This window comes from Oryza sativa, chromosome 1 (genome assembly GCF_034140825.1).
Source record: "Oryza sativa Japonica Group chromosome 1, ASM3414082v1".
Lineage (NCBI taxonomy): Eukaryota > Viridiplantae > Streptophyta > Magnoliopsida > Poales > Poaceae > Oryza > Oryza sativa.
In genome coordinates this window covers 23,955,148-23,980,789 of record NC_089035.1, presented here as the reverse complement: position 1 = coordinate 23,980,789, position 25,642 = coordinate 23,955,148, and the positions used below count along the sequence as shown (strand labels likewise).

At 40.7% G+C, this 25,642-nt stretch overlaps 2 protein-coding genes and 1 pseudogene across 2 annotated transcripts; 2 read left to right on the top strand and 1 right to left on the bottom strand.

Annotated features, from left to right (window-relative positions):
* Positions 1-2,014: 2,014 nt before the first annotated feature.
* Positions 2,015-7,361, bottom strand: LOC136355420 (FBD-associated F-box protein At5g60610-like). The gene is made up of 6 exons (XM_066307987.1): positions 7,341-7,361; positions 5,994-6,351; positions 2,873-3,726; positions 2,625-2,747; positions 2,262-2,492; positions 2,015-2,032 (listed from the first exon to the last, which is right to left on the bottom strand). The coding sequence occupies exons 1-6, from the start codon at positions 7,359-7,361 to the stop codon at positions 2,015-2,017; spliced, it is 1,605 nt and encodes a 534-aa protein (XP_066164084.1).
* Positions 7,362-7,758: 397 nt separating this feature from the next.
* LOC136355417 (uncharacterized) lies at positions 7,759-10,430 on the top strand (annotated as a pseudogene).
* Positions 10,431-11,475: 1,045 nt separating this feature from the next.
* LOC136354905 (F-box/LRR-repeat protein At1g06630-like) lies at positions 11,476-13,647 on the top strand. The gene is made up of 3 exons (XM_066306740.1): positions 11,476-12,590; positions 12,740-12,883; positions 13,009-13,647. The coding sequence occupies exons 1-3, from the start codon at positions 11,589-11,591 to the stop codon at positions 13,243-13,245; spliced, it is 1,383 nt and encodes a 460-aa protein (XP_066162837.1). The 5' UTR covers positions 11,476-11,588; the 3' UTR covers positions 13,246-13,647.
* The last annotated feature ends 11,995 nt before the right edge of the window (positions 13,648-25,642 follow it).

The window sequence follows — 25,642 nt, the reverse complement described above, 5'->3', positions numbered from 1 at the left end:
GCTGTTCATGTGTGCCCCTGCACAGTTTATGTGGTGTTGCCTGAGAGATGCTTTTAATTGGGACAAAGTGCATGTGTGTAGAGCTGATCTCCTAGAGATTATGCAAAAGAAGAGTGGGAAGAACTCTGTTTGGCTCACAATTTTTGATGCCTACTTCTAGGCCATATGGATTGCTAGAAATGATTGGGTGTTTAATAATAAGCTGCTAGCTGATGTGATTAACCTGCCTCACAAAGTTGTCTCCTTCTTAATACAGTGGAGGCGCTTAGCACCTGCGAAACTGAGGGGAGACCTGGATACATTAAGGGGATCTCTGCTTGCCAGCATTAGCGAGACAGGAGGGCTTGGCAGCTCTCCAAACGCTGAATCTTGATTTTTCCCTCTCTGGCTTGTTCTGCTGTGCCAGCAGCATAGTCCTTATATTTCAAAATTAGGCACTTCTGCTGTGAAGTCTTGGAAGGCTCTCTGTACTGATCCTGAAAGCTGGAAACCCCAGCAACTTGTTTTTACTTTCCTTTTATTTTGCTTTGTACGAACTCTTATGCTTGCAATGAAAAACTGGGCAGGTGACTGCCTTTTGTCTAAAATAACTGAGACTTCAGAACGAGTACAACTCTACATTTATTAATTTCAAATTTTGAAATGATTCAATCATGAAAAAACTATAATTAAGAGTCTAAACCGAATACAACCATATATTTATGATTTCCTATTTTCATAGATGAATATATTATGAGGTGGAAAAGATCTCATTAATTGATTTGATAGACGAACGTATATGATTTTATCCTTTTTAATTACATTAGTGTGAGAATTTCTAGCTTTTCTATTAATTTGGGAACTTCTAGCTTGTTTACCTTTTAGATTAATGTAGGGGTTGCTAGGAGAGACTCCAATTAGTATACATTAAGATGTTTTGCTGAAGCTATGTAAACATCAATTATGTTATGACAAAATAATTTTCTTGTAATGGCATAAATTCCTTCATTCTATTTAGAATGCAGTGAGTTCATAAGTGGTTTACATGAAAAACTTAACTTTATGCTGGAATAGGAAAAGTTCCCCGCATTTCAGATGGTTCCTAGTATGGTGAAACAAAACAACCAGTATATGTTACATGTAAAATCCACCAAATTTCAATCAACCATGATTCTCTACATTTTCATGGATCCAGATCAAATGTTCTGAAGATTTAATATTCAAACTGAGTAGCTAATAGAAAGTACTGCTAAAGTCTAATTAACATTTTGAATGTTCATCGAATGAACTTGTTGTATTTTTTTTTTCTGATCTAGGTGTCCCATGAAATCTTTAGTCTTATTTGTTGATACCCCTAGCATTGCTGCAGGAATCTGTATGAATATGAAACATAGGCAAATTGCATGCTTCCATGATCGGCATGTTGATTACTGTTCACCAAGTACAAGCATTGTGAGGGAAAACAAAATATGTATGCTTTCCTATGTATATGCATACATTTTTTTATTAGTATATGCATATAAAACTGAACGGAAAGATGAATGGAATGGTAATGTCGATCCAAAATTGATGTCATTAGTGTCCAGTTGACTGCCAGATTAAATAATTTTTAGATGGTTGGAAAAAGATTAATAGCATCATTTTAATTGGTAAGGAAGTGGAGGGGACTTTCATCTAACACCTACTGCAGATCGATCCGATGGTTGAAACTATTCTGATTAGATGGCTAAATATGCATGGTGGCTGCTCGTGGTTGTAATTATATAGAAAGAAGGGATGTGTCGTATGCCTTTGGGCACAAAGCATAAAAAAGGGTAAAAAGGAATTACGATTACGCAATCTATATATATTGACAATCAGTAAAAAACAGAGCAAAAAATTATTACATGATTAAATGTTGGACAATACATAGTTTTTTCATTGAGAAAACTAACAACATCTCATCTGAAACATATGGATCGAATACAACCTATAAGGTTTAGACAACAGACAGCTTGAACATGCAGTATTGTCTTACTATTACATTATTATGAATTCACCAGAACTGCCTGATCTGGTTTACAATAGAAGAATGTTCACATTTAGGCACCACTCGTAGCTTAACCATGTACCAGGGAAGGACAAGAAGCTGTCGTTATTGCTGACACGATATAACCAAAAGGGTCATAAAGAGAGAGATCTGATGCCATTTGGTAGTTCCAAGCATTTTTTGCACTGGCACAAACTTGTACCCTGCAATATGCAGAAGCCCATAATATTGAAGACATGAAGTGATTTATGACATTCCCCAGAGAACTCCCTGCAGAAAGATCCTTCTTGGAAGGGATGATGTAAATCTCTTCCAGCTGATTTGCATTTTGTGCAATGAAAGAGAGGAATGCAAGTTCACACTCCTCTCCACTAAAGTCATCAAATATCACCCTCTTGATGATTGACCGAACACATTGGATGGATCCAACATCTTTCCAGAACTCCAAGTTAACCTCATTGGTAGTCTGAGTACGTGCAATAGACTACAAAAACCATTGTAACAAAAGTTAAGTCAGTGGGTGGATGGCCTCATTAAAAATAATGTAAAAATTAACTAAACAAAATCAAAGGGGGAACACAATTAATATCCCCACCTTAACATGCAATATTTTTACGCTAGGGAAACACTTGAGGAAGCAAGGCACCATCCGCTCTTCCTCGTGAACACCAAAACGGATAGTCATTGCCAAGACCTCGACACTAGGAACAACCGTAGCAGCGCTAGCCTTCATGTCATTCTACATTATGAATATATGAAATTAAACCAAACCGCAAAGTAATATCACCACTAAATAAATCACACACTCATACATAAGTTTAATTTTAGATACTAATAATCCAAATTAATTAAAGAAACACAAACAGGAGATCTAGAGCTCCATTCCTTGATCACAGTATCACGAATCTGAAGAACATGGTCCGCAGGGTTGAGATATCCGATGACCTGGAGCTTAGGCATAGAGCAGATCTTGATCTTCTTACAGTCACTCCAGTGCAAAGCATCATCCCTCCAAAGGATGAGGCGCTCGAGGCATGGAGTGGATACCATAGCGAGCTCCTCCAACGAGGAGGCCCAATGCAGCATGCATCGGAGGCTGTGGCTGCGGATGTGCAGCCGCAGTGGCCAACCACAAGCACTGTTGACCAGCGAGAGCTTCTCCACCTTTGGGCTGCAGGTCAGCAGGTTCTCAATGTCCCACTCGTGCAGGATGCATCGATACAAACAGATCTCCCAGAGTTCATGGAATGTGTGGGAACAAGGGATGATGCCAGTGTTTGCAGGCAGCTGGACACCACCAAGGTAGAGCCGCTTCAGGGACTTGCAACAGAAGAGATCAGTAGGTACCATGATGTCATTTGGGTAGTTCAGGTTGAGGAAGGCAAGCTCCTTGAGGTGCTTGTCAGCAAATGCCTTGAACCAGCTCTTGAGGGCGTCATTGTGAGACCCCATACTGCTGCAGGTCAGATGGATACTGTTGAAGGGGCCAGGGTGGGAGGACAGGATGCTGGAGACCCTAGCGACCATGGCGCTGTTGGAGAGATCATCGAGGATGTTCTCCCCGGCACGTCGGATCTGGGAGTGATCGAGGCTGAGCGGCACCGAGTGCCAAATCCTTGACCAGCCTTGGGAAAGTGTGGTGGTACGGATGGCATCAATGATGGGGAGGCGGGAGACGATTTCAGAGAGGAGATTGTTGGGGAGGGCAGTGATTTGGTCTTGACCATCATTAGTAGAGGTGTGCCGCTCGCGGTGTTGGGGGAGATGAATCGAGGGCAGAGTTTGTGGGCAAGGGAAAGGAGGGAGAACATGGTGATTGACACGGATGGGATTTGGCAGCGGGCACAGTGCGGTGGTGGGGGAATTTTGGGGTTAATCCTTAGGGTTGTGTGCCTATATGTGCTATTAAAGGGCGAAAGGATGAAGTGGAATTGATGGTGGACTAGCTGCAATGAGGTAAGCATAAATCTTCTCTCTGTCATCACGTATTTATGATTGTATCTTCATTTATTTCTGCTAAAGATTTGTTTCAAGGAATCAATAAATGGCAAAATATCTCACGGTTGCTTTTAATGTTCTGTGAATTAAATAGCAAATCCCTTCACTGCTTCTTTAATGTCTTCAGGGAATTGAATGGCAAAACCCTCTAACTGATTTAATGGAAAAACCCTCTAACTATTGTTTAAAAATGTTCAGTATTTTGTCACTTAGGCTGGATGTAAAATGACAGTAGTGCCAAGGATGATGTGTGTTTCCCACCAAACTGAGTTTAACCCTTTGTGTTGCATATTTGATTTATTGTTTATATAGACGTGTGTTTAATTAATGGAATTACGTTCGCAAAAACCATATCCAATTGTTGCTTCAATGCCACCTTATTTTTTTTTATTTCTCACTTAGGCTGAATTTAAAGTGTCAACGACACAATGGTGGGTAGTAAGAGTGTTTGTCCCCCCTCCCCCCCCCCACACACACACATTTATTTAGAGTAAATACCTGCACGAGTGTGTTTTTTGGAAAAAAAAATTAGAGGTCTGGAAAATTCCATTTTATATTTGGCGTGTGTGGTGTACTTGCTTGGCGCTTGTGTTTGCGTGGTGTGAGAAGGGTATTTGTAAGCAATTCTATCTTAATTATACATTTATTTGGATTACACACAAGCACGGGTGTGCTCAATGAGAAAATTATGTTGAGGTTTGGAAAGTTGGAATGTGTATATACTTGGTGCACACTCGCTCGCTAGTGTTTGTGTGATGTAACTAATATGTGTAAGTTTATAATCCTTAGTTGTACACTTATCTGTAGACTGCATTTGTTAATTTTTGTTACACATATATCAAAATATGTTTATTTATGTAAAAACAATAGTGTAACAAATCAAGAAATTTATTCTACTGTTACAAAAGTTACAACTGAACTACAGAGCTATCAGAGTTTGTGTTAAAATAAAGCTTCACTCTGGCAAGAGAGAGAGAGAGAGAGAGAACAAATTATACACCTAAGTCAGAATTAATATCATGCATTCTTGTATCTGAAAATCTCTCAGTATTCAGAAAAGGGATCTTTCATACATAGAGAAGGTGAAATGAAATAATAATAATAATAATAATAATAATAATAGTAATAATAATAATAATAATAATAATAATAATAATAATAATAATAATAATAATAATAATAATAATAATCCACAAATTATTATTATTTAAAGTCCACAAATTATTAATTAATCAGCCATCATGGATCTAGGTCCAGACCTTTTGTGATTCAATATCAAAATTGATTAGCTAGCATAAAAATTATTGATGAAACCTAGCTAATATCTTCAATAATGTTCATCAGATGAAGTTTTTGTATATTTTCTGATTTTGGTGTAACCTTGAAATCTTGAGTCTACGTTTTATGCCATTGGGCTCAAAACAAGAAAAAGGAAATACGATTACACAGTCTACATATATCGACAATCAGTAACTACATATATTGACAATAATTTATAATTACATCTAATTCATTTATTTCTGTTGAAGATTTGTTTCATCTAATTAAAAGGCAAAAACTTCTGATTATTGCTTTAGTATTCAGGGAATTAAATGTCAAAAATCTCTGAGAATTGTTGGCATCAGCGGCGGAAGGCAGGTCGGTCGGCTACTTGGGCTCCGCCACTACCGTCTCCATTGTCGTTAGCCGTTGACACGTACAAAAATCAGTCGGTCATTTAAAAACGCTACTAGTCGCCCAGGTTTTACGGCAGTGCTGACTCCACCACTGATTGGCATGGATGGATGTGCATGTGATTTTGTGGTTTAGACCCTAGAGCTCCGTCTTTCAATAACGGGCAAAATGCTGAATTGGGATTTATGTGGGCTAGTGTAGTGAGGTCAGCATAAACCTTCTCCCTTGCATCCCATTTATATTGTGTTAAAGATTTTTTTCAGGAAATTAAATGGCAAAAACATCTCGCTATGAAAATATGAAAGATCATTACCATTACTAGGATCAGCACGAGAAAGATCAGCTGCCGCCCTAGAGCACCAGGTTGGATCTTCACCTGAAAATATGATCTCTGTACGGCCAAGGCCGATGTTCAGAGAAGCTACCATGCTCAGCTTAGCATTCAGTTCATCATCATCTGGGGCAGTACCATGTCGACTCTGGAAGATACAGATCTTCCCGAGCACCAATCCTCCTTCGGCGATGGAATTGATGAACGCTATCTCAGAATTCTTCCAGGAGAACCCATGGAACACTACCTTCTTGATGCTGGATCTGACACATTCAACTGAATTGATCTCCTCCCAGAACTCAAAGTCATCAAGCTGGGTAGACTGAGGATCTTCGATAGGCTGCCAAATTAACCAGTGTTCAGATTATAATATATCAAGAGCGCTGAATTTTTGTTCGATCTGACTCAGGCAAATTCAAGCAAGACAAATTGAATTTGATGTGTTAATGTTCAAGGAATTGCAAAACACTTTAGCTATGGCATTAAGGTTCACTGTTTTGTCACACTTAGGCTGGATAGAAAATGTTATTAACACTATTTACACCCATGATATTATTTTATCAACCACAGTGCCGCGGGATGAAGGGTGTTAATTTGTTCCCACCCACCTCAGTTTAAATTTATTTAGAGTAAATAGCAGCAGATCTTTTTTTTTTTGTGGGGAAATAGCAGAAGATTTGTGTTTAATGGAAAATAAATAAATGTTTCAAGGTTCGGATAGTTCCAATATTTATCACATAAGTAGTAGACTGCACACTTGTGGGCTCACATTTGTGTTTGTGTGCTATGAACATGTGTAAGTTTGCCATCCTTAGTTATACTCGCCATTTGCCATCCTTAGTTATACTCGCACAAAAATAAAGGATTTCAAAACTCAACACATCAATATGGCCTAACCTATCCAACCATACAAAATGGAAATGGGGGCTCTCATGCCCTTGCTAAAAAAATCCTATCCAACCAGCCATTTATCCTAATAAGCCCAATTATATATATATATATATATATATATATATATATATATATATATATATATATATATATATATATATATATATATATATATATATATATATATATATATAGCAAAATGGCTGAGACATAATCATATCTCGTATTAATAAAAAATGCACCATACATAATTATTCATGAACGGGTGCATAAATACAAATGTTAAAATGGCTTGGACGGTTGGACCAGGCGACATACTGAACAAAAAAATATGTGTAGAACAGAGAACAGGAAGATAGAACATTCTATCACCAAGATCCTAGAAAAATTTTAAAAAAATCCCCTTTGTGCTAGGCTGATATTGTATACTTCACATACATTTTTTTGCCCTGGCGTCATTTATCCGCATTATTTGTTGTCAAAGAACCATTAGGAGTCAGGGCCTTAGAAAGCATCCACAGTCTCGCATCGCAACCATGGATTTGGGAGGCGATCAATGGCCTCGACCTCAAGCTTCCATGGGGGTGATGGTTTGGAAGGCTAGAAAAACTGCTATAAGATTTGTTCAACCTGACATGGCGCAAGTCAGGGGCAGGGGCAGCCTCATGAGGCGAGGGCTACGGCTGACCCTACTTCCACTGTGGCCCACCACGTTGTCGGCTCAACGGCACGGAACCCTAGCATTGTTCTCATTTCTGATGCAACTCATCTTCGCTCTCTTGTTCCTTCATCGTTGTTTCCCTATTCCCTCTCACAGTGTGCCGCTCTCCTCTCGCTGTCGGCCGCCGCCGATCATATGGAGCACAACGAGTGCATGCATGAAATCCTTGCCTACCTTCCGCTGCCGCCAGCCTCCACCAACACCACTCCCCCATCTGATAGAACCGGCATCAGCCAGCTCCCACCCGAGCTCCTCGCGACCTTGTGTCCCGCCTGCCTGCCGCCAATGGTGCTGTCCCATCCCTAGGCCTGGATCTAGGGATTTGTGCCCCTCCGTCCTCGATGATGCCCTGTTTTGTCCCATAGTGGGCCCCGTTGCCAGGGGCTTCCAAAAACACACTCTGCGGTGGTGAAGACGGTGTCGCGCACCACTGACTCCCACCCGGGCCCCTTCCACTCCGTCCGACTCACCATCACCAGCTTCAACCGCCACGACAGCCTCAGGTATTGGATCCGTGCCTTGGAACGCAATGACAACGTCTAGGATCTTGTCATCGTGCACCTCAGCGGCATGCGCTGTGCCGCCACCCTCCCGCCCAAGATCCTCACCTGCACCTCCATGGTGTGCCACACTGTCGCGCTCTTTGGCCAACCACCGTAAAAGTTGACCCTGAGGGCCAGCAAAGCCGTCTTCCTGCCAAGCCTGCGGGAGCTCATCCTGTGCGAGGGATACACTCAAGCTAATGACTTTGACCGGTTGCTCGTCAGCTGCCCTGAGATTGAGCTGCTCTCGTTGATCAACCCCAATGACATGCCCTTTTCCATGGACATCATGAGCCCCACCATGAAAAGCTTGGTTCTCTCTATGGTCCATATGAAGGAGCTCAACTTCCTGAAAGCTCCATCCCTTGAGCGTGCCATCATCTGAGGCCCATCATAGTCATGAGTCCTTACATGTCTGTGAACAAGATCGCCAACATGCGCCCGTCCTTTGAGCAGGTACCTTGGCACCAGTATCCATGTGCTCCAGATCGGAAGAACTATCATAAAGGTACATGTTGGGAACAACCATCCAAATGTTTAATGAAAGGTACATATACGTGTGTTTAATGAAAAGGTTAATTGCTGGAATTATGTTGAGAACAAAACCATCCAAATGTTTATTCAATGCCACTATTTTTTACTCAGTTAGCTAGGCTAAATTGAAAGTGTCGATGACACAATGGTGGGTACTCATGTGTTTGTTGCACCCACATTTCTTTGGAATAAATACCCACACGAGCTTTTTTTTTAATGAAAAAAGTTTTGAGATTGGAATGTTCCATTTTTATATGTGGCATGGTTCGCACTCTTGCTCACTTATGTAGTGTGAAAAGGGTATTTGTGAGCAATAATATCGATCACACAATCTTTACATACATAAAAAGTTTGTAAGTACAGAGCAAAAAATGATCACATGATTAAATATAGATAATATATAGTTTTTTTCATTGAGAAACATCACATGTGAATCCTTAGTGTTATGTCCTCTATATGCTATTAAAGGGCAAAATGTTGAATTGGGTTTGATATGGACTATGTATCTACAGTGAGGTCAGCATAAACCTTCTGTCTTGAATCACATTTACTATTTTATCTTTATTTATGTATGCTAAAGATTTGTTTCAGGGAACTAATAAATGGCAAAACATCTCAATGTTGCTTTTATCTTCAATGCAACTATTTTTTACTGACTTAGCTAGGCTGAATTGAAAGTGTCGATGACACAATGGTGGGTACTAGCTAGGGATGTTTGTTCTACCCACATTTATTTGGAGAAATACCCACACGGGCGTTACTAATAAAAAAGTGTCGAGGTGTGGAATGTTCCATTTTTTACGTGACGTGGTTCACACTCTCGCTAGCTACTGTACTGTGAAAAGGGAATTTTTAAGCCATTTAATACTAAGGATATATTTATTGGGAGTACATTCATGCCTGGGTTTGGGAAGTTCCTTTTATTATTTGAACTGTGTACTTGGTGCACACTAGTTCGCTTGTGTTTGTGTTTGTGTGGTGTGAACATGTGTAAGTTCGTCATCCTTAGTTATACTCCCATGGAAACAAAAGACCAGAAAACTCAACCTGTCAACAATATGTTCACTAATGCACCCACCCAACAGCGAGAGCAACCTAATCAACCTGTCCAAAACAATTCCTAGTGTCAAGACCCAAGCTATAAAACTAACGTTTGGATCAAAAGAGCAAGAGAATAAGCTTCAGTCCTTTCTGAAGCTATTTTCAAATGTCAAGACTCTATAAGTGATGGTGATTCATGCATACTATCTCTACTTGCAAATTAGAGATTAGAGCTATATCTCATTTACTTGATCTATTTCTGTTAATTGCTGCTTGAATTGATCTTCATATATTATGCATTACTTTTGTAGTCTATGATCCTCCTTGTCCATTGTCATCTTGTGTTTTCCCTGATAAGCATGTTGTAGATTTTTGGATGAAGAACCTTAAATCCATTTTATGCGTCTGTTCACAACTTACAAAGTTCATGTTCTATAATCTACATGGAGTGGTTCTCAGTGATCTTGCATTCATTAAAGCCGTCATGGGAACAACTAGATTGCTAAAGGAGATGTGTCTTTTCCCATCCAATGAAATCTTCTTTTATCGGTTATTTGGCCCACCCGCTAAGAATGAGACTATTCTGAGAAACTATTTGTCTAAGTCTGACTTTAGTTGGGCCAGTGATGCGGCGAAGTTGGAAGTACTTCCCTATGACAATGTCAAATTGAAACAAAAGGCAGTTTCTGATCCAGCTTGTGATGACCACTTCGATTACAACCTCTTTTTTTTAAAAAAAAATGGATCTGTCATGTCTTGTATTCATTGTCATATCTTAAACTTACACTATGCCGAATACTTCGATGTATCCCTTTTGCAAATATTATCACTAAGAACAGATTTTTTGTGGTTGATCTCTGTTATACGGTAAAATTTTTATTTGCCCCGTCTTACAACCCTAGTCTCCTCCGCTCCGTCCAAAAACATATATGGCTACAGCCTGCAGGCCGGCTTGCTGTGCTAACAACTAACAAGAAACACGGGTATAGTTGTGTATTCGGAGACTGAAAAGAATGCTAGGATTTTCTTACTAAGTAATATATGCTTGTTTGATTGAAGTTCAAAACCTCCAATTAAATTCATACTATCCTACAAACAAGATGGCAGCAACAGGGGCACTACGAAAGAATTGATTGTGGCTTATATATACCACTTGGATATGCTATTTCTACGAAAACCAAGGATTACAAGAAATGGGAAAACAAGCTCAAATCAATGATTGCAATTCCGGAACAAAATTTTGGAAATTTCCGAAATTACCCGTAATCCCCCCCCCCCCAAAGCACATATCTTGACCGATATTTTTTGGTTTTTTTTCCAATTTTTTGTGAATTTAGTCAAATTTTATTAAAATTGATTTAAAATTCGTTAAAGTTTCAAAAGCTTTCAACCAAAAAACGTACCGAAATTTCGGTTCTTTCTACGACCCCCCCCCCCGACAAAAATCATTGTTTCGAGATTGCTAACCCTCGCTCAGATGGGCTCATTGGCACATGGAGAAGAAAGAATTCCTTCTTGTGTGTCAAAGAACCATCTGAAGTCTCTCAGCCATGGATATGGGAAGCGATGGGCATCGTCCTCTCGAGGTTCCGCGTGCAGAAGGGGTTTGGAAGGGCAGAAAAAAAAACTGCTTTAAGATTCGTCCGGTCGATCTGACGGGGCGCAAATCGGGGGCGGGGCGGCGTCACGAAGCAAACCTACGGGCGTCCGACCCTACTTCCGCGGTGGCCCACCACGAGCGCGCTGTCGGCCCAAAAAGCACGGAAACCCTAGTCGCACTTCGCTCTCTCGCTCCCTCGTCGCTGTCTGTTTCCCCCCATTTCTCGCCGCCGGCCGCCGCCGATCACCATGGACCACAACCAGCGCCTCCGCGAGATCCTCACCTACCTTCCGCCGCCACCAGCCTCCAGCAACACCGCCGCTGCCCCACCCGACGGCGCCGGCGCGGGCGCGGTCTTCACCACCTCCTCGAGCTCGCACGCGCGCGGCGGCGACCGCATCAGCCAGCTCCCGGCGGAGCTCCTCCAGGACGTCGTGTCCCGTCTTCCGGCCGCCGACGGCGCCCGCACCACGGCGCTGTCCCGCCCCTGGGCCCGGATCTGGGGCTCCGTGCCCCTCGTCCTCGACGACGCCCTCTTCGTGATCCCCACCACGCCCCAAGCCGGCGCCGGCGCCGTCACCGGGCGGATCAGCTCCAGATCGCACCACGCCGCGGTGGTGGTGGACAAGGTGTCGCGCGCCATCGACTCCCACCCGGGCCCCTTCCGCAGCATCCGGCTCACGAGCACCAACTTCCACCGCCACGACCGCCTCGGCCACTGGATCCGCGCCATGGGACGCAAGGGCGGCGTCGAGGATCTCGTCCTCGTCCACCCCGGCGGCGTGGCCCGCGCCGTAACCCTCCCGCCCGAGGTCCTCACCTGCACCTCCATGGTGCGCCTCGCCGTCGCGCGCTGCGGCCTGCCCCCGTACACCGACGTCGACCTGCCGAGACTGCGGGAGCTCGTCCTATGCGAGGGCCACTTCCGGGCGGCCAACAAGCTGGGCCGGATGCTCGCCGGCTGCCCTAAGCTCGAGTCGCTCACGCTGATCAACCCCAACGACATGCCCTATTCGGCCATGGAAGTCGTGAGCTCCACCATGAAAATCTTGGTCCTCTGCATTTTCCACACCAAGGTGCTCGACTTGCTGGACGCTCCGTCCCTTGAGCGTCTCATCATCTGGAGGCCGATGTTAGTGATGAGTCTTTACATGTTCATGATCAAGATCACCCGCGCACCCATCCTTCGAGCGATCGGGTATCTTGACACCATTCTGCATGTGGTCCAGATCGGAGGAACTATCATAGAGGTATATGGAATATGGATATATATTAGATTATGCTCTATCTATATATTATCTTACATCAAATTTGATCAGTGTATGTTTTTATGAGTAAAATGCTCATTTTCTAGGCTAATCTTTATATTCTTTTTTGGCTTACTGCATGTGGTATGTAGGCTGGGACGAAGATCAGCCCGTCTTTAACGATCCCTAGTGTCGAGACCCTGGCTATAAAACTATCGTTTGGATCAAAAGAGCAAGAGAATAGGCTTTTGTCCTTTCTGAAGATATTTCCAAATGTCAAGACTCTATATGTGATGGTAATTCATGCATACCTATCTCTACTTGCATACTAGACATTAGTGTTGTATTTCATTTACTTGATCCATTTATGTTAATTGATGCGTGAATTGATCGTAATATATATATTGCATTAATTTTGCAGTCACATCCTCCTTGTACATCATCTTGTGTTTTCCATGATGAGCGTGATGTAGATTTCTGGATGAAGAACCTTGGATCCATTTTATGTGTCCATTCACAACTTACAAAGTTCACGTTCTATAATCTACATGGAGTGGTTCTCGGTGATCTTCCATTCATTAGAGCAGTCATGGGGACAGCTAGATTGCTAAAGGAGATGCGTCTTTTCCCATGTGACAAAATCTTCTTTAATCGGTAACATGATACACCAGCTGAGAAAGAGACTATTCTGAGGAGCTATTTGTCTGAATCTGAGGTCGGTTGGGCCAGTGATGCAGCGAAGTTGGAGGTACTTCCGTTTGACAGTGTCAAATTGAAATACAAGATAGTATCTGATCCAGCTCGTGATGACCCCTTTGATTACGTGGGTTGAGTGGTCTTCCTGCAGCTTCATGTAACCCAAAGATTCATGCAACTATGGTGGTGTATTATCTCGTTCTATTGGGTTGTTCAAGTGTCCATGTAATAAATATGCTTTTAGAAGCATTGCAGAATTAAGTTGAATTTCCTCTTTGTTTGATCTTGAAAAGGTTCAAACTTTATTGATATGCAACAAACTCTTTTAAAAAAATGGATATGTGATTTCTTGTATTGATTGTCATATCTTAAACTTACACTATGACGTCTACTAGCAGTATATCCCAGTTGTAAATATTATCTCTGGTAAGCTAGGAAGTAGTTGTAAATATTATCTCCGGTAAGCTAGGAAGTAGGAACAGAGTTTTTGTGGTTGATTTCTATTGTACTGCAAAATTATCCAATTAAGAGGTCATTCTCAAAAGGGAAAAAAATAAAGACGTTTTTATTTGAGGAGGGTGTCACCATACTGTCTAGCCTTTTTCGAGGAGCGGGTTTCCATCGGTTTATAATTTATTGGGCCAATTGATTGATCCAAACGACAACGATGACTTGATCTAGAATGAAAACTTTGGGTTTGGTTATCAGATCACCTAATATCAATTAGTGGAAGCTAGCTTGGACAAACTAAGAGAGATGTCAAATAGAGAAAGTAAGGATAGGAATGAGGAAGTGCCAGGGAAGGAATGATATAGGAGATGAAGGAGAAAGAAGGAAGGACATAGTAATTGTATATTCTCTATATTATTTTGATTTAGAAGTGAAAAAAAAAAGGAGAAAGAAGAGGAATAAAATTAAATTTCCCATGTATAAGTAATAAAAACAATGGCTACAAGAGCGGCCTTTTGTAGCATCCAAAGTCAATACGAGTTATAAAATGGATTGGCCCAGAATATCGACGTATTAATTGATTGATTTCTACTGAAATTACCAACTACTTGGTGATATACAAATATGTGGAAACGAAAGTAACTAAAGTTCAAATGTATATATACGGCAAAGCACAATTTATTTCTTCGCATATGTTTGAAATCTATAGGAAAACACACACGATATTCAAACAAGAAACAAAAGAATGAAAACGTAGAGCAATTTTGTGCCCCCGAACAGCTAGTGTAGCTTTTCTAGTTTTCTTCACTACTTATTCATTTCGATGAGAACGATTTCTTAGTTACATGAAGTAATGGACCAATATGCAACTAATTGAGCTAGAGTATATGAAGGCTTAAGTGCAACAGCGACAACATACATGTACTCTTGCTGAATCTAACACATTGTGTCATGACCTCGGCAAGGATCTTCAACCTCAGCATGGGCACCAATACCGCACCTTCATTGTGGGGCACCGTCCTCTTCAAGCAAGCACTCAATATCATAATACTCCTAAGTCCTAATAGTAAGAATAATAAAGGAACAAAACAACAAAATAAATTAAGGATTCGTATAATTAATGTTATGTTATCGCTATGATCATGCACCCCACTCAACATTTATAAAAATTAATTGAACTCAACAGGGAACTTTGATGAATGAAACAGCCTTACGCCCTTACACCTCCACTCCTATAGTCCTATGCCAAAATATATATGCACAATACAGTGCATATAAGAGAGTGTTGAGCTAGAGTTTAGCTCCACAAAATTTACAAGGTGAGAGTGAAGCAAAGTTGTAGAGCAGGTTCAAGCTAGGCCATTAATTATATGTATCTATAATTATTTTCAGCTCCGCTTCATGCCCTGCTCCACTCCTTAATTTAGCATTTCACATCACTTGGTATTTTGTTTACCTTCAACTCTTACGAGTGGATTAAAGAGCTAAAGCCATGCTAAACAACCCCTAAGTAGTGATGGCGAGTCTTGTCTATCCCCCCCTCCCCCCCCCCCCCCACCCTCCCACTCCTCAGTTACCTATATGATCTTTTTCGTGGTCCCGTTGGTCCTTCATATGTGCTCTCCTTGACTTCCTCACCCCTCCTCTTCCCTGACATATAAATGATAATTACATGATGTTTTTATTAAGACGAGGAGGGGTGTTGAGCTAGGAACATCTAGTTAAAAAAATAAATTACCACATGGAAACGTCATAGGAAAATACACATATATAGACGTTGATCTGTGTCTATGTCATTAGACAACACCATCAATGCCAGGTAATATAGGGACACCCAAAAAATTGTATCATTTAGACTAAAAAAATTTAGCTAGAGTAATTAAGTTATATATATGTCTATATGCATTCACATACGTACAGAACATGCCAGAGAGCGACCCGATCAAATTCTGTCCATATTAATTATCCGTGGACTGCTCTCTGACCTCTGCCTAACAAATACATATTTTGCTTAAAAATAAAAAGCAGTGCAACCAATATACTCACAGAATTAGCCACAATGTACTACAGTGGAAAACTACAGAGCTATAAGACTTTATGCTAAAAATAATAAAAAAAAGTAAGTTAATTATACACATACGTCAGAATTACTGAATCAGTATTCATTTTATATATGAATACTTCTCACTAGTCTGAAAAATTATGGGGTCTTTCATATAGGGAGAAACTGAAGAGAAATAATAATAGTTACCCCTGCTTTGGCTTTCTCCCAAAAGCCGGATCAATATATTTGACCTGTTCTCAAAAAAAAAAAGAATAATAGTTACTCCCTCTGTCCCACAATACTTGTCTTCTAGGTTGTTTACCATAAATTAAGTTTTGGGAAACAAAGACTATAGTGCCTCTTATTTGAATGGAAGTGGGAGGATACTGAGGATATATAGAATGGATAGAAACAAGTAGTACTCTTAATATTAGTATTGTGTAACAAATTTTGAACCCTAGAGAGACAACTATTTTGTGACGGAGGGAGTATCAAAGTATTTAAAATCCAATATTTATTAATTAATCAACCAGGAAGCTCTATATTTTCATATATCTAGATAGCTCAGATGTCCTCGAAGATTTGGTATTGATCAAATTGATTATCTTACTTGAAAATATTGCTGAAACCTAATATTTTGAATATTCATGGGATGAAGTTATCTTTAATTTTCCTGATTTGGGTGTACCTTCAATTCTTGATTCTGTTGTCTTATGCCTTTGGGCTCAAAGCATAAAATGGTAAAGAGCAATAATTGTGATTACACAATCTATATGTATATCAAGAGTCTGTAAGTACAGAGCAAAAAATGATCACATGATAAAATATAGATCATATGACTTTTTCGTTGAGATCACAATATCGCATATGAAACATTTTGAATACAACTGGCCTATATGGTTAATTAGAGAACAGCAAACTTGAACATGAATAGTCTCTTACAATTACATTATTATGAATTCGACGGAACTGCCTGATATTTTTTACAAGAGAACATTTATATTTAGGCACCACTGGGAGCTTAGTTATGTCCCAGGGAAGGACAAGATATCAAGCTGATGTTATTTCTGATATGACATAACCAAAAGGGTCATAAAGAGATAGGTCTGATGCTATCTGGTAGTTCCAAGCATTTTTGCACCTGCACAAACTTGTGCCCTGCAATATGAAGAAGACAAATAATGTCAATGATAGTAAATGATTTATGGCATTCCCCAAAGAACTCCCTGCAGAAAGATCCTTCTTAGAAGGGATAATGTAAATCTGTTCCAGCTGATTTGTATTATGTGCAATGAAAGTGAGGAATGCAAGTTCACACTCATCTCCACTGAAATCATCAAATATCACCTTATTGATGCTGGACCGAACACACTAGATAAAGCTGATCTTTCCAGAACTCCAAGTTAATCTTGATGGTGTGTTCTGACTATTTGCAAAAGGCCACAAAAACCATTGTAAGAAACGTCAAGTCAGTGGGTGGATAGATGGTTTCATTAAAAGTAACGTAAAAATTAACTAAACATAATCAAAGTGGGAACACAATTATATTGTCACCTTAACATGCAATATTTTTACGCTAGGGAAACATTTGAGGAAGCCAGGCACCATATGCTCCTCCTTGCAAACACCAACAAAACGAATAGTTGTTGCACAGACCTTGACACTAGGAACAACAACAGTATATAGAGCACTAGCGTCATGCCACTCTACATTATCAATATGTGAAATTAATTAAACAAAAACACAAAGTCAAATCACCTCTAAATTAATTATATGTGTACACATAAGTTTAGTTTTAGCTGATGATAATCCAAATCAATTAAAGAAACAAAAAAAAAGAGAGCTAGAGCTCAATACCTTAATCACAGTATCACGAATCTATCTGAAGAAAATGATCAGTGGGATTTAGATATCCAATAACCTGGAGCTTAGGCGTGGAGCAGATCTTGATCTTCTTACTGTCCCTCCAGTACAAAGCATCATCCTTTCAAAGGATGAGGCGCTCGAGACATGGAGTGAATACCAACACGAGATCCTCAAATGAGGAGGCCCAATGCAGCAAGCACCAGAGGCAGCGGCAGCGGATGTGCAACCGCGGCAGCCAGCCACATGAGCTACTGATGAGCAAGAGCTTCTCTACCTTTGGGCTGCAGGTCAGCAGGTTCTTGACATCCCACTCATGCAGAATGCAACAATGCAAACAGATCTCCTGGAGCTCACGAAAAGTGTGGGTACAAGGGACGATGCCGGTGTTAGGCAACTGGACGCCACCAAGTTAGACCTGCTTCAGGGAATTGCAATGGAAGAGATCAGCAAGGTACCATCACATCATTTGGGTAGTGCAGGTTGAGGAAGGCGAGCTCCTCAAGGTGCTTGTCAGCAAAAGCCCTAAACCAGCTCCTAAGCGCGTCATCGTGAGACCCCATGCTAATGCAGGTTAAACAGATGATGCTAAAGGGTCCAGGGTGGAAGAACAGGATGCTGGCGACCATGGCTTTCATTCAAGAGCTCGTCGAGGACATGCTCCCCGGCACGTCGGATCTCTGAGAATAGTCGAGCCATGAGAAAATATGGTGGTGTGAATGGCATCAGTCATGGGGAGGCGGGAGACGATTTCAGAGAGGAGATTGTTGGGGAGATTAGTGATTTTGTCCTCACCACCATTAGTAGAGGTCTAGTCATCTTCATTTGTGTATGCTAAAGATTTGCTTCAGGGAATTACACTACAAGAAGAATGCTTTGTAGAGACATTTTTCTAGTACTATAGAGGCACTTTTCAAGTGCCTTTACAATACTGTAGAGGCATTTAAAAAAAATGTCTAATAAGTGTCTTATGGTGAGTCGTCTCTACAAACGAAGAGACATTTTATAAAATGTCTATAAGATGGTAGAGGCATTTTCTAGAGACATTAAATTGTACCACAAACATATGAAACCAGTCTAAAAAAGGGGAATAAAACAGTTTCCTTGCTTTTGTCAAGCCTCAAGATCTCTTGAATAAATCATTTTTATCTTCAGTGCACTAACCAACTCAACTCCATGTCATTACTTGTATGTTCATGTCTTTAGTTACTTACATTTAGTCTTTTATTATACATTATCATTCTAAGAAGTGTCTCTACATAGTTTAAAATGTCTAAATAAAATGCCTTTATATATCAGGCGCATTTTGAAGTGCCGAAAGAGTGCCTCTACAAGATAAAATCTAATAAAATGAGCTGAAAATGTCTCTAGAGTAAAAGTTTTCTAGGCAATTTTTAAAGTGCCTCTACACTATAAAACTCCTGATCTTAGAAGCAATTTGCAAAATGCATCTACAAAAGTGTATCTATATCAGGTTTTTGTTGTAGTGTTAATAGGTGGCAAAATATCTCAATGTTGCTTTTAATGTTAAGGGAATTAAATGGCAAATCACTTGACTGTTCAATTAGCGTGTTCAGGGAATTTAATGGAAAAAACTTCTAACAGATTTAAATGGCTACACCCTCGCTATGACTCCAACTATTGTTCACTATCCTGTCACTTAGGATGGATGGGAATGACAGTGCCAGGGATGAAGGGTGTTTGTTCCCACCCACCTTAGTTTAACCTTTGATGTGCCACATGTCTTATTTATTTAGAGTACCAACATAGATGCATGTCTTGTGAATAGGTTACTGTGAGGTCTTGGAAGCTCAATTTTTGGAATATAGTTTGTGACAACCATCCAAATGTCTCTTCAATGCCACTATTTTTCTTCACTTAGTTAGGCTGAATTGAAAGTGTCAACGACACAATGGTGGGTACTAAGGATGTTTGTTTCACACACATTTATTTGGAGTAAATGCCCACACGCGTGTTTCTAATAAAATAAAGTTTCAGGGTTTGGAGTGTTCCATTTTTACGTGACGTAGTTCACACTTCCGCTCGCTTGTGTAGTGTGAAAAGGGTTTTTTTTTTCAAGCTATTTAATCCTAACTATATATTTATTGGGAGTACATAGGTGCATTGATCTGGAAAGTATGTTTTTTTTTAATCTGGATTGTGTACTCCGTGCACACTCGCTCACTTGTGTTTGTGTTTTTGTGGTGTGAACATGTGTATGTTTGTCATCCATAGTTTTACTCCCATGGAAACAAAAGACCAGAAAAATCAACATGTCAACAATACATTCACTAATGTACCCTAACCCCTCCAGTTAAAAGACTGTATCATTTAGACTAAAAAATCTAAAGGTTAAGCTATTAGTTTATATGCACTTATGCTACAGAGGGAACAAGGGAGAGTAACCTGATCAGCCGTCTTTGGCGATTCCTAGTGTCGAGAGCCTGGCTATAAAACTAATGTTTGGATCAAAAGATCAAGAGAATGGGCTTCTATCCTTTTTGAAGCTATTTCCAAATGTCAAGACTCTATATGTGATGTTTATTCATGCATACTATCTCTACTTGAACATTAGACATTAGGACTATTTATTTACCTCATCCATTTTTGTTGCTGCATGAACTTATCTTGATATTATGCATTACTTTTCCATTCTACTCATCCTCCTCATCCATCATCTGAGAAAGAGACTATTCTGAGGAACCATTTGTCTGAGTCTGAGGTCGGTTGGGCCAGTGATGCAGCGAAGTTGGACGTACTTCCCTATGACAGCGTCAAATTGAAATACAAGACAATATCTCATCCATCTCCTGATGACCCCTTCTATTACTTTAGTTGAGTGGTGTTCCTGCAGCTTCATATGACCCAATGATTTGTGCATGTTGTTCTATTGGGTTATTCCCGTCTCCATGTAATAAGATGCTTTTAGAAGCACCGCAGAATTAAGATGAATTTCCTCTTGCTTGATCTTTAAACTTTTTAACTTTATTGATATGCAAACTCATTCTTAAATGTATATGTGATGTCTCGTATTGATTGTTCATATCTTAAACTTACACTATGCCGAATACTATCAATATATATCCCTGTTCTAGATTTGATCTCCAGTATTCTAGGAAGTTTTTGTGGTTGATTTCTATTCTTAAATGTTCTTTCTATTCCCCCTAGGCCCTAGCTTACAGCCCTGTTGTAGATAGAAGCCTTTAATTGTTCGAAATTGACACACGAGCTATGTACCAACCTACAAATGTTCTTTAGAATCAAGTTACATGAGTCCCTATACCATCCATGGAAAGTTGCCATCAGAGGTACCACCAGTTATAACTTAGGAGTTATTTGATTTTTTATATCTTCAAAGTTGTAATTTTTGTACCCGTTAGATACACATTTGTCTGTGCATATTAAACAATACCGAGCTAATTATTGTTTTTAGATGAAGTTAAGTTATAGTTGATGACATTTTAATTTACATTAAGAGAGTGTTGAGCTGGAGTTTATCTCCACGGAATTTTCAAGGTGAGGGTGAAGCAGAGTTGTAGAGCAGGGTCAAGGCCGTTATGTCTCTACAGTTGATTATGGTACTGCTTCATGCAATGTTCCATCCTTATTTTTCCATATCATCACTTGGTATTTGGTTTAGCTTTATGGATTTGAGATTTAAAGCCATGCTAAACAACCCTTAAGTAGTGATGGTGAGTCTTTTCTTTTTTTCAACTCGCTCACTTATCTATATGATTCCTTTTCACCTATTTCATCGGTCATTCAGATGTGCCCTCCACCACAGCATGACCGTCCTCTAGGCTTCTCCACGCCAGATCTGAAAATTTTCGAGGATGAGTGGCACTGAGTGTCGAATCCTTGACTAGTCATGAGAAAGTGTGGTGGTGCGAATGGCATCAATGATGGGAAGCAGGAGACGATTTCAAAGAGGAGATTGTTGGGGAGGGCAGATTTGGTCCTGACCACCATTAGCAGAGGTGTTGTCAGTGGCAGCGGTGCGCCGCTGACCAATGGTGGGGAGGACGGAGTTTGTGGGCAAGGGAAAGGAGGGAGAACATGGTGGTTTGCATGGACACAATTTAGCAGCGGGCACAATGTGGGGCAGGGATTTTGTGACATGATCCTTAGGGCCCTATATCCTCTACGTGCTATTGAAGGGAGAAATGTTGAATTGGGTTTGATATGGGCTAGCTGCGGTGAGGTCAGCATGAATCTTCTATCTTGACTCACATCTATAATTGTATCTTCATTTATGTATGCTAAAGATTTGTTTCAAGGAATTGATAAATGGCAAAATATCTCAATGTTGCTTTTAATGTTCAGAGAATTAAACGGCAAATCACTTCACCGTTCAATTAATGTGTTCAGGGAATTAAATGACATAAACCTCTAACTGATCTAAATGGCTAAACCCTCCATGACTCCAACTATTATTTTAATGTTCACTATTCGGAATGACAGTGCTAAGGATGAAGGGTGTTTGTTCCCACCCTCCTCAGTTTAACCATTGATGTGCCCCATGTATTATTTATTTAGAGTACCAACTTAGATGCATGTTTTGTGAAAAGTTTATTGTGAGGTCTTGCAAGCTCAATTTCTAGAATTTAGTTGGCAACAACCATCCAAATGTTTCTTCAATGCCACTATTTTTTTCCTCACTTAGCTAGGCTGGATTGAAAGTGTCAACGACACAATGGTGGGTAGTAAGCACTGGTGGAGAAACCATCTTTGATCGGTCGACCAGATTTCACAATAGTCCCGGTTATATTAAAAACCGCGACTAAAAATATCTTTAGTCCCGGTTTTAAAGCTCTAGGGGTACTTTCCAATCTTTAGTACCGGTTGGTGTTACCAACCGGGACTAAAGATCTATTTGTAGTCCCGGTTGGTAACACCAACCGGGAAAAAAGATCGCTATACACTTTACTCCCGGTTGGTATTACCAACCGGGACTAAAGATCTATTTATAGTCCCGGTTGGTAACACCAACCGGGAAAAAAGATCGACGCGGAGATCGGAGAGGCCTGCACGATATCTCCTCCTCTCCTTTTAACTCCTCCCTCCTCCTCTCCTCAACCTTATCTCCTCCTCTCCTTTTAACTCTCTCCTCAACCTTATCTATTCCTCTCCTTCTCCTCTCTACACTGCAGCGGTGCGGCGAGGGTGCCAGGCCGGCGCGAAGCGGCGGGGCGCGGAGGCCAGGCCGGCCGACGCGGCGGCGGCCGCCGGCGGCCTCGCGGCCGGCGCGAGGGTGGCGAAGCGCGGAGGGCGGCGCGGCGCGCAGCGATGCGGCGGCCGCCGGCGCGGCGCGCGGTGAGACGGTGGCCGCCGGCGGCCTGCGGCTGTGGCCTGGCGGCCGGCGCAAGGGTGGCGCGGCGCGTGGCAAGGCGGTGGTGGCCGGGCGCGGCGGTGGCGGCGGCGAGAGGCGGTGGCGGCGCGGCGCGGCGGCAAGCCGGGCGGGAGCCGTGGCGGCGGCCGGGCGGGCGGGGGTGGCGGCAAGCCGGGCGGTAGCAGCGGCGCCCGGCAGGAGCCGCGGCGGCGGGCGGGCGTGGCGGCCGAGCTGGCGCAGACGCCGAGAGGACGGGGACCGGGAGGCCGGCGGCGCCCTCCCATCTGATGCCGATTTTTTTTTTTTTGATTTTGTGTTTCATTGGATTTGATCTGTGATGTATGTGATATTGGATCTGATCTGGGATGTATTTGAGTTGTGATGCATTTCTTTTAGGATTTGTGATGTATTTTTCGTTTGAGATTTGGTGATGTGATGTATTTGTGATCTGTGATGCATTTCTTTGCAATATGTGATGTATTTCTTCCCAAATCTGTGATGCTTGTGGATGATTTGGGATATTTAGGGAGCAAATCGATTGAGCAATGAAACAACAACAAAAAAAAAAAGAATCAACCAGGACTGCTCCACCATTTTTAGTCCCGGTTGGTAATACCAACCGGGAATAAAGATGGATTTTTAGTCCCGGTTATTTCACCCGGGACTAAAGATGGGTATTTTTAGTCCCGAATTCGTACTCCCGGTTGTATAACCGGGACTATAGGGGGGTTTCTAACCGGGAGTAAAGCCCCTTTCTCTACCAGTGAAGGGTGTTTGCTTCGCACACATTTATTTGGAGTAAATGCCCACATGAGAGTTTCTAATAAAATAAAGTTTCGGGGTTTGGAGTGTTCCATTTTTTAGTGACGTAGTTCGCACTCCCGCTCAATTCTGTAGTGTGGAAAGGGTATTTTTCAAGTCATTTAATCCTAAGTATATATTCATTGGGAGTACATAGATGCATTGGTCTGGAAAGTACCTTTTTTAATCTGGACTGTTTAATCGGTGCACACTCGCTCGCTTGTGTTTGTGTTTTTGTGGTGTAAACATGTGTAAGTTTGTCATCCTTAGTTTTACTCCCATGCAAACAGAAGACCAGAAAACTCAACATGTCAACAATATGTTCATTAATGCAGCCTAATCCCTCCAAAAGACTGTATCATTTACACTAAAAAATCTAAACTAATTAAACTATAAATTTATATGCACTTACGCTACTGAGGGAACAAACAAGAGCATCCTGATCAACCTGTCTCTAGCAGTTCCTAGTGTCGAAGCCCTGGCTATAAAACTAACATTTGGATCAAAAGATCAAGAGAATAGGCTTATGTCCTTTTTGAAGCTATTTCCGAACGTCAAGAGTCTATTCGTGATGTTTATTCATGCATACTATCTCTACTTTAACATTAGACATTAGTATTGTATTTTATATACCTGATCCATTTATGTTGCTGCATGAACTGATCTTTATATTATGTGTTACTCTATATTATGTGATTTGTGTAGCCTGGATGCTCTCGAAACTCTATTATCATGGATCTATCTCCAGACCTTTTATGAGATTTAATATCAAAATTGATTAGTTGACATGAAAAATATTGCTGAAACATAAATTTTTTAATGTTCATCAGAAGAGTTTTTGTTTTTTTTTATTTCGGTGTAACTTGAAATCTTGAGTCTATTTGTTATATATGCCTTTGGGCTCAAAACAAGAAAAAGGAAAAAAAAGAATTGCAATTACACACTCCACATATATCAATAATGATTAAGTAAATAACAAATAACTAAACCTAATTTATTTTTGTTGAAGATTTGTTTCAGCTAATTAAATGAAAAGAAACTTCTGAGTATTGCTTTAGTGTTCAAGGAATTAAATGTCAAAAACCCCTAAGAGTGATTGGTATGGACGGAATTTGTAGGTAATTTTGTGGTTTAGACCTCAGGGCTCTTTCTGTTAATAAAGGGTGAAAAGGTTGAATTGAAATGGAATGTTCAGGGAATTAAATGTCAAGACCTCTTACTATATATTGTAAATGGCAAAACCCTCTAACTATGCCATTAAAGGTTCCCTGTTTAATCACACATATGCTGGATGGAAAATGTTACTAACACCCATCATTATTTCATCAATGATGGTGTTGCGGGATGAAGGGTGTATGTTCCCACCCACCTCAGTTTAAACTTCAATGTGTAGCGTGTCTTATTTATTTAGAGTACATACAATGATTTAAACATGTGTTTAAAGGAAAAGTAGTTGTGAGGTCTTCCAAGCTTAGTTTCAAGAATTAAGTCAACAAAAACCATCTAAATGTTGCTCCAGTTCCACTATTTTTCTCACTTAGGATGCATTATAAGCGTGGATGATACAGTGGTGGGGTAGGAATAGGTGTTGGTTCCACAAATATATGTGTTTGTGTGCTTAATGGAAATAAATGTTTCCAGGCCCGGAACAAAAGTTCCAATAAATACATCAATTTTCATGGAGAGTCATATACGGCTGCCTGTGAGAATGTGTTTTTCACAAGCGGCTATCCTAGGAACTGCTTATGAAAATGGTTATATTTTCACATGCAAAAATATTAAGATGCCAGCCTATGCAAACAATTTCCTCATGCACAGAAAATTATATACTTCACTCAAGCGCTAATTGAATAAAACAATCTAATTATGAAA

Bases quoted from the DNA above. Each gene is read 5' to 3' on its own strand.
- LOC136355420 (XM_066307987.1), bottom strand. From the start codon at position 7,361: ATGACGCCAGGGCAAAAAAAT. The intron at 6,352-7,340 runs GTATGTGAAGTA...TTAATTTGGCAG, and splicing joins TGACGCCAGGGCAAAAAAAT to CCTATCGAAGATCCTCAGTC. The intron at 2,493-2,624 runs GTAAAAATATTG...TGGTTTTTGTAG, and splicing joins TCCTCAAGTGTTTCCCTAGC to TCTATTGCACGTACTCAGAC.
- LOC136354905 (XM_066306740.1), top strand. From the start codon at position 11,589: ATGGACCACAACCAGCGCCTCCGCGAGATCCTCACCTACCTTCCGCCG. The intron at 12,591-12,739 runs GTATATGGAATA...TGTGGTATGTAG, and splicing joins TCGGAGGAACTATCATAGAG to GCTGGGACGAAGATCAGCCC. The intron at 12,884-13,008 runs GTAATTCATGCA...TTAATTTTGCAG, and splicing joins TCAAGACTCTATATGTGATG to TCACATCCTCCTTGTACATC.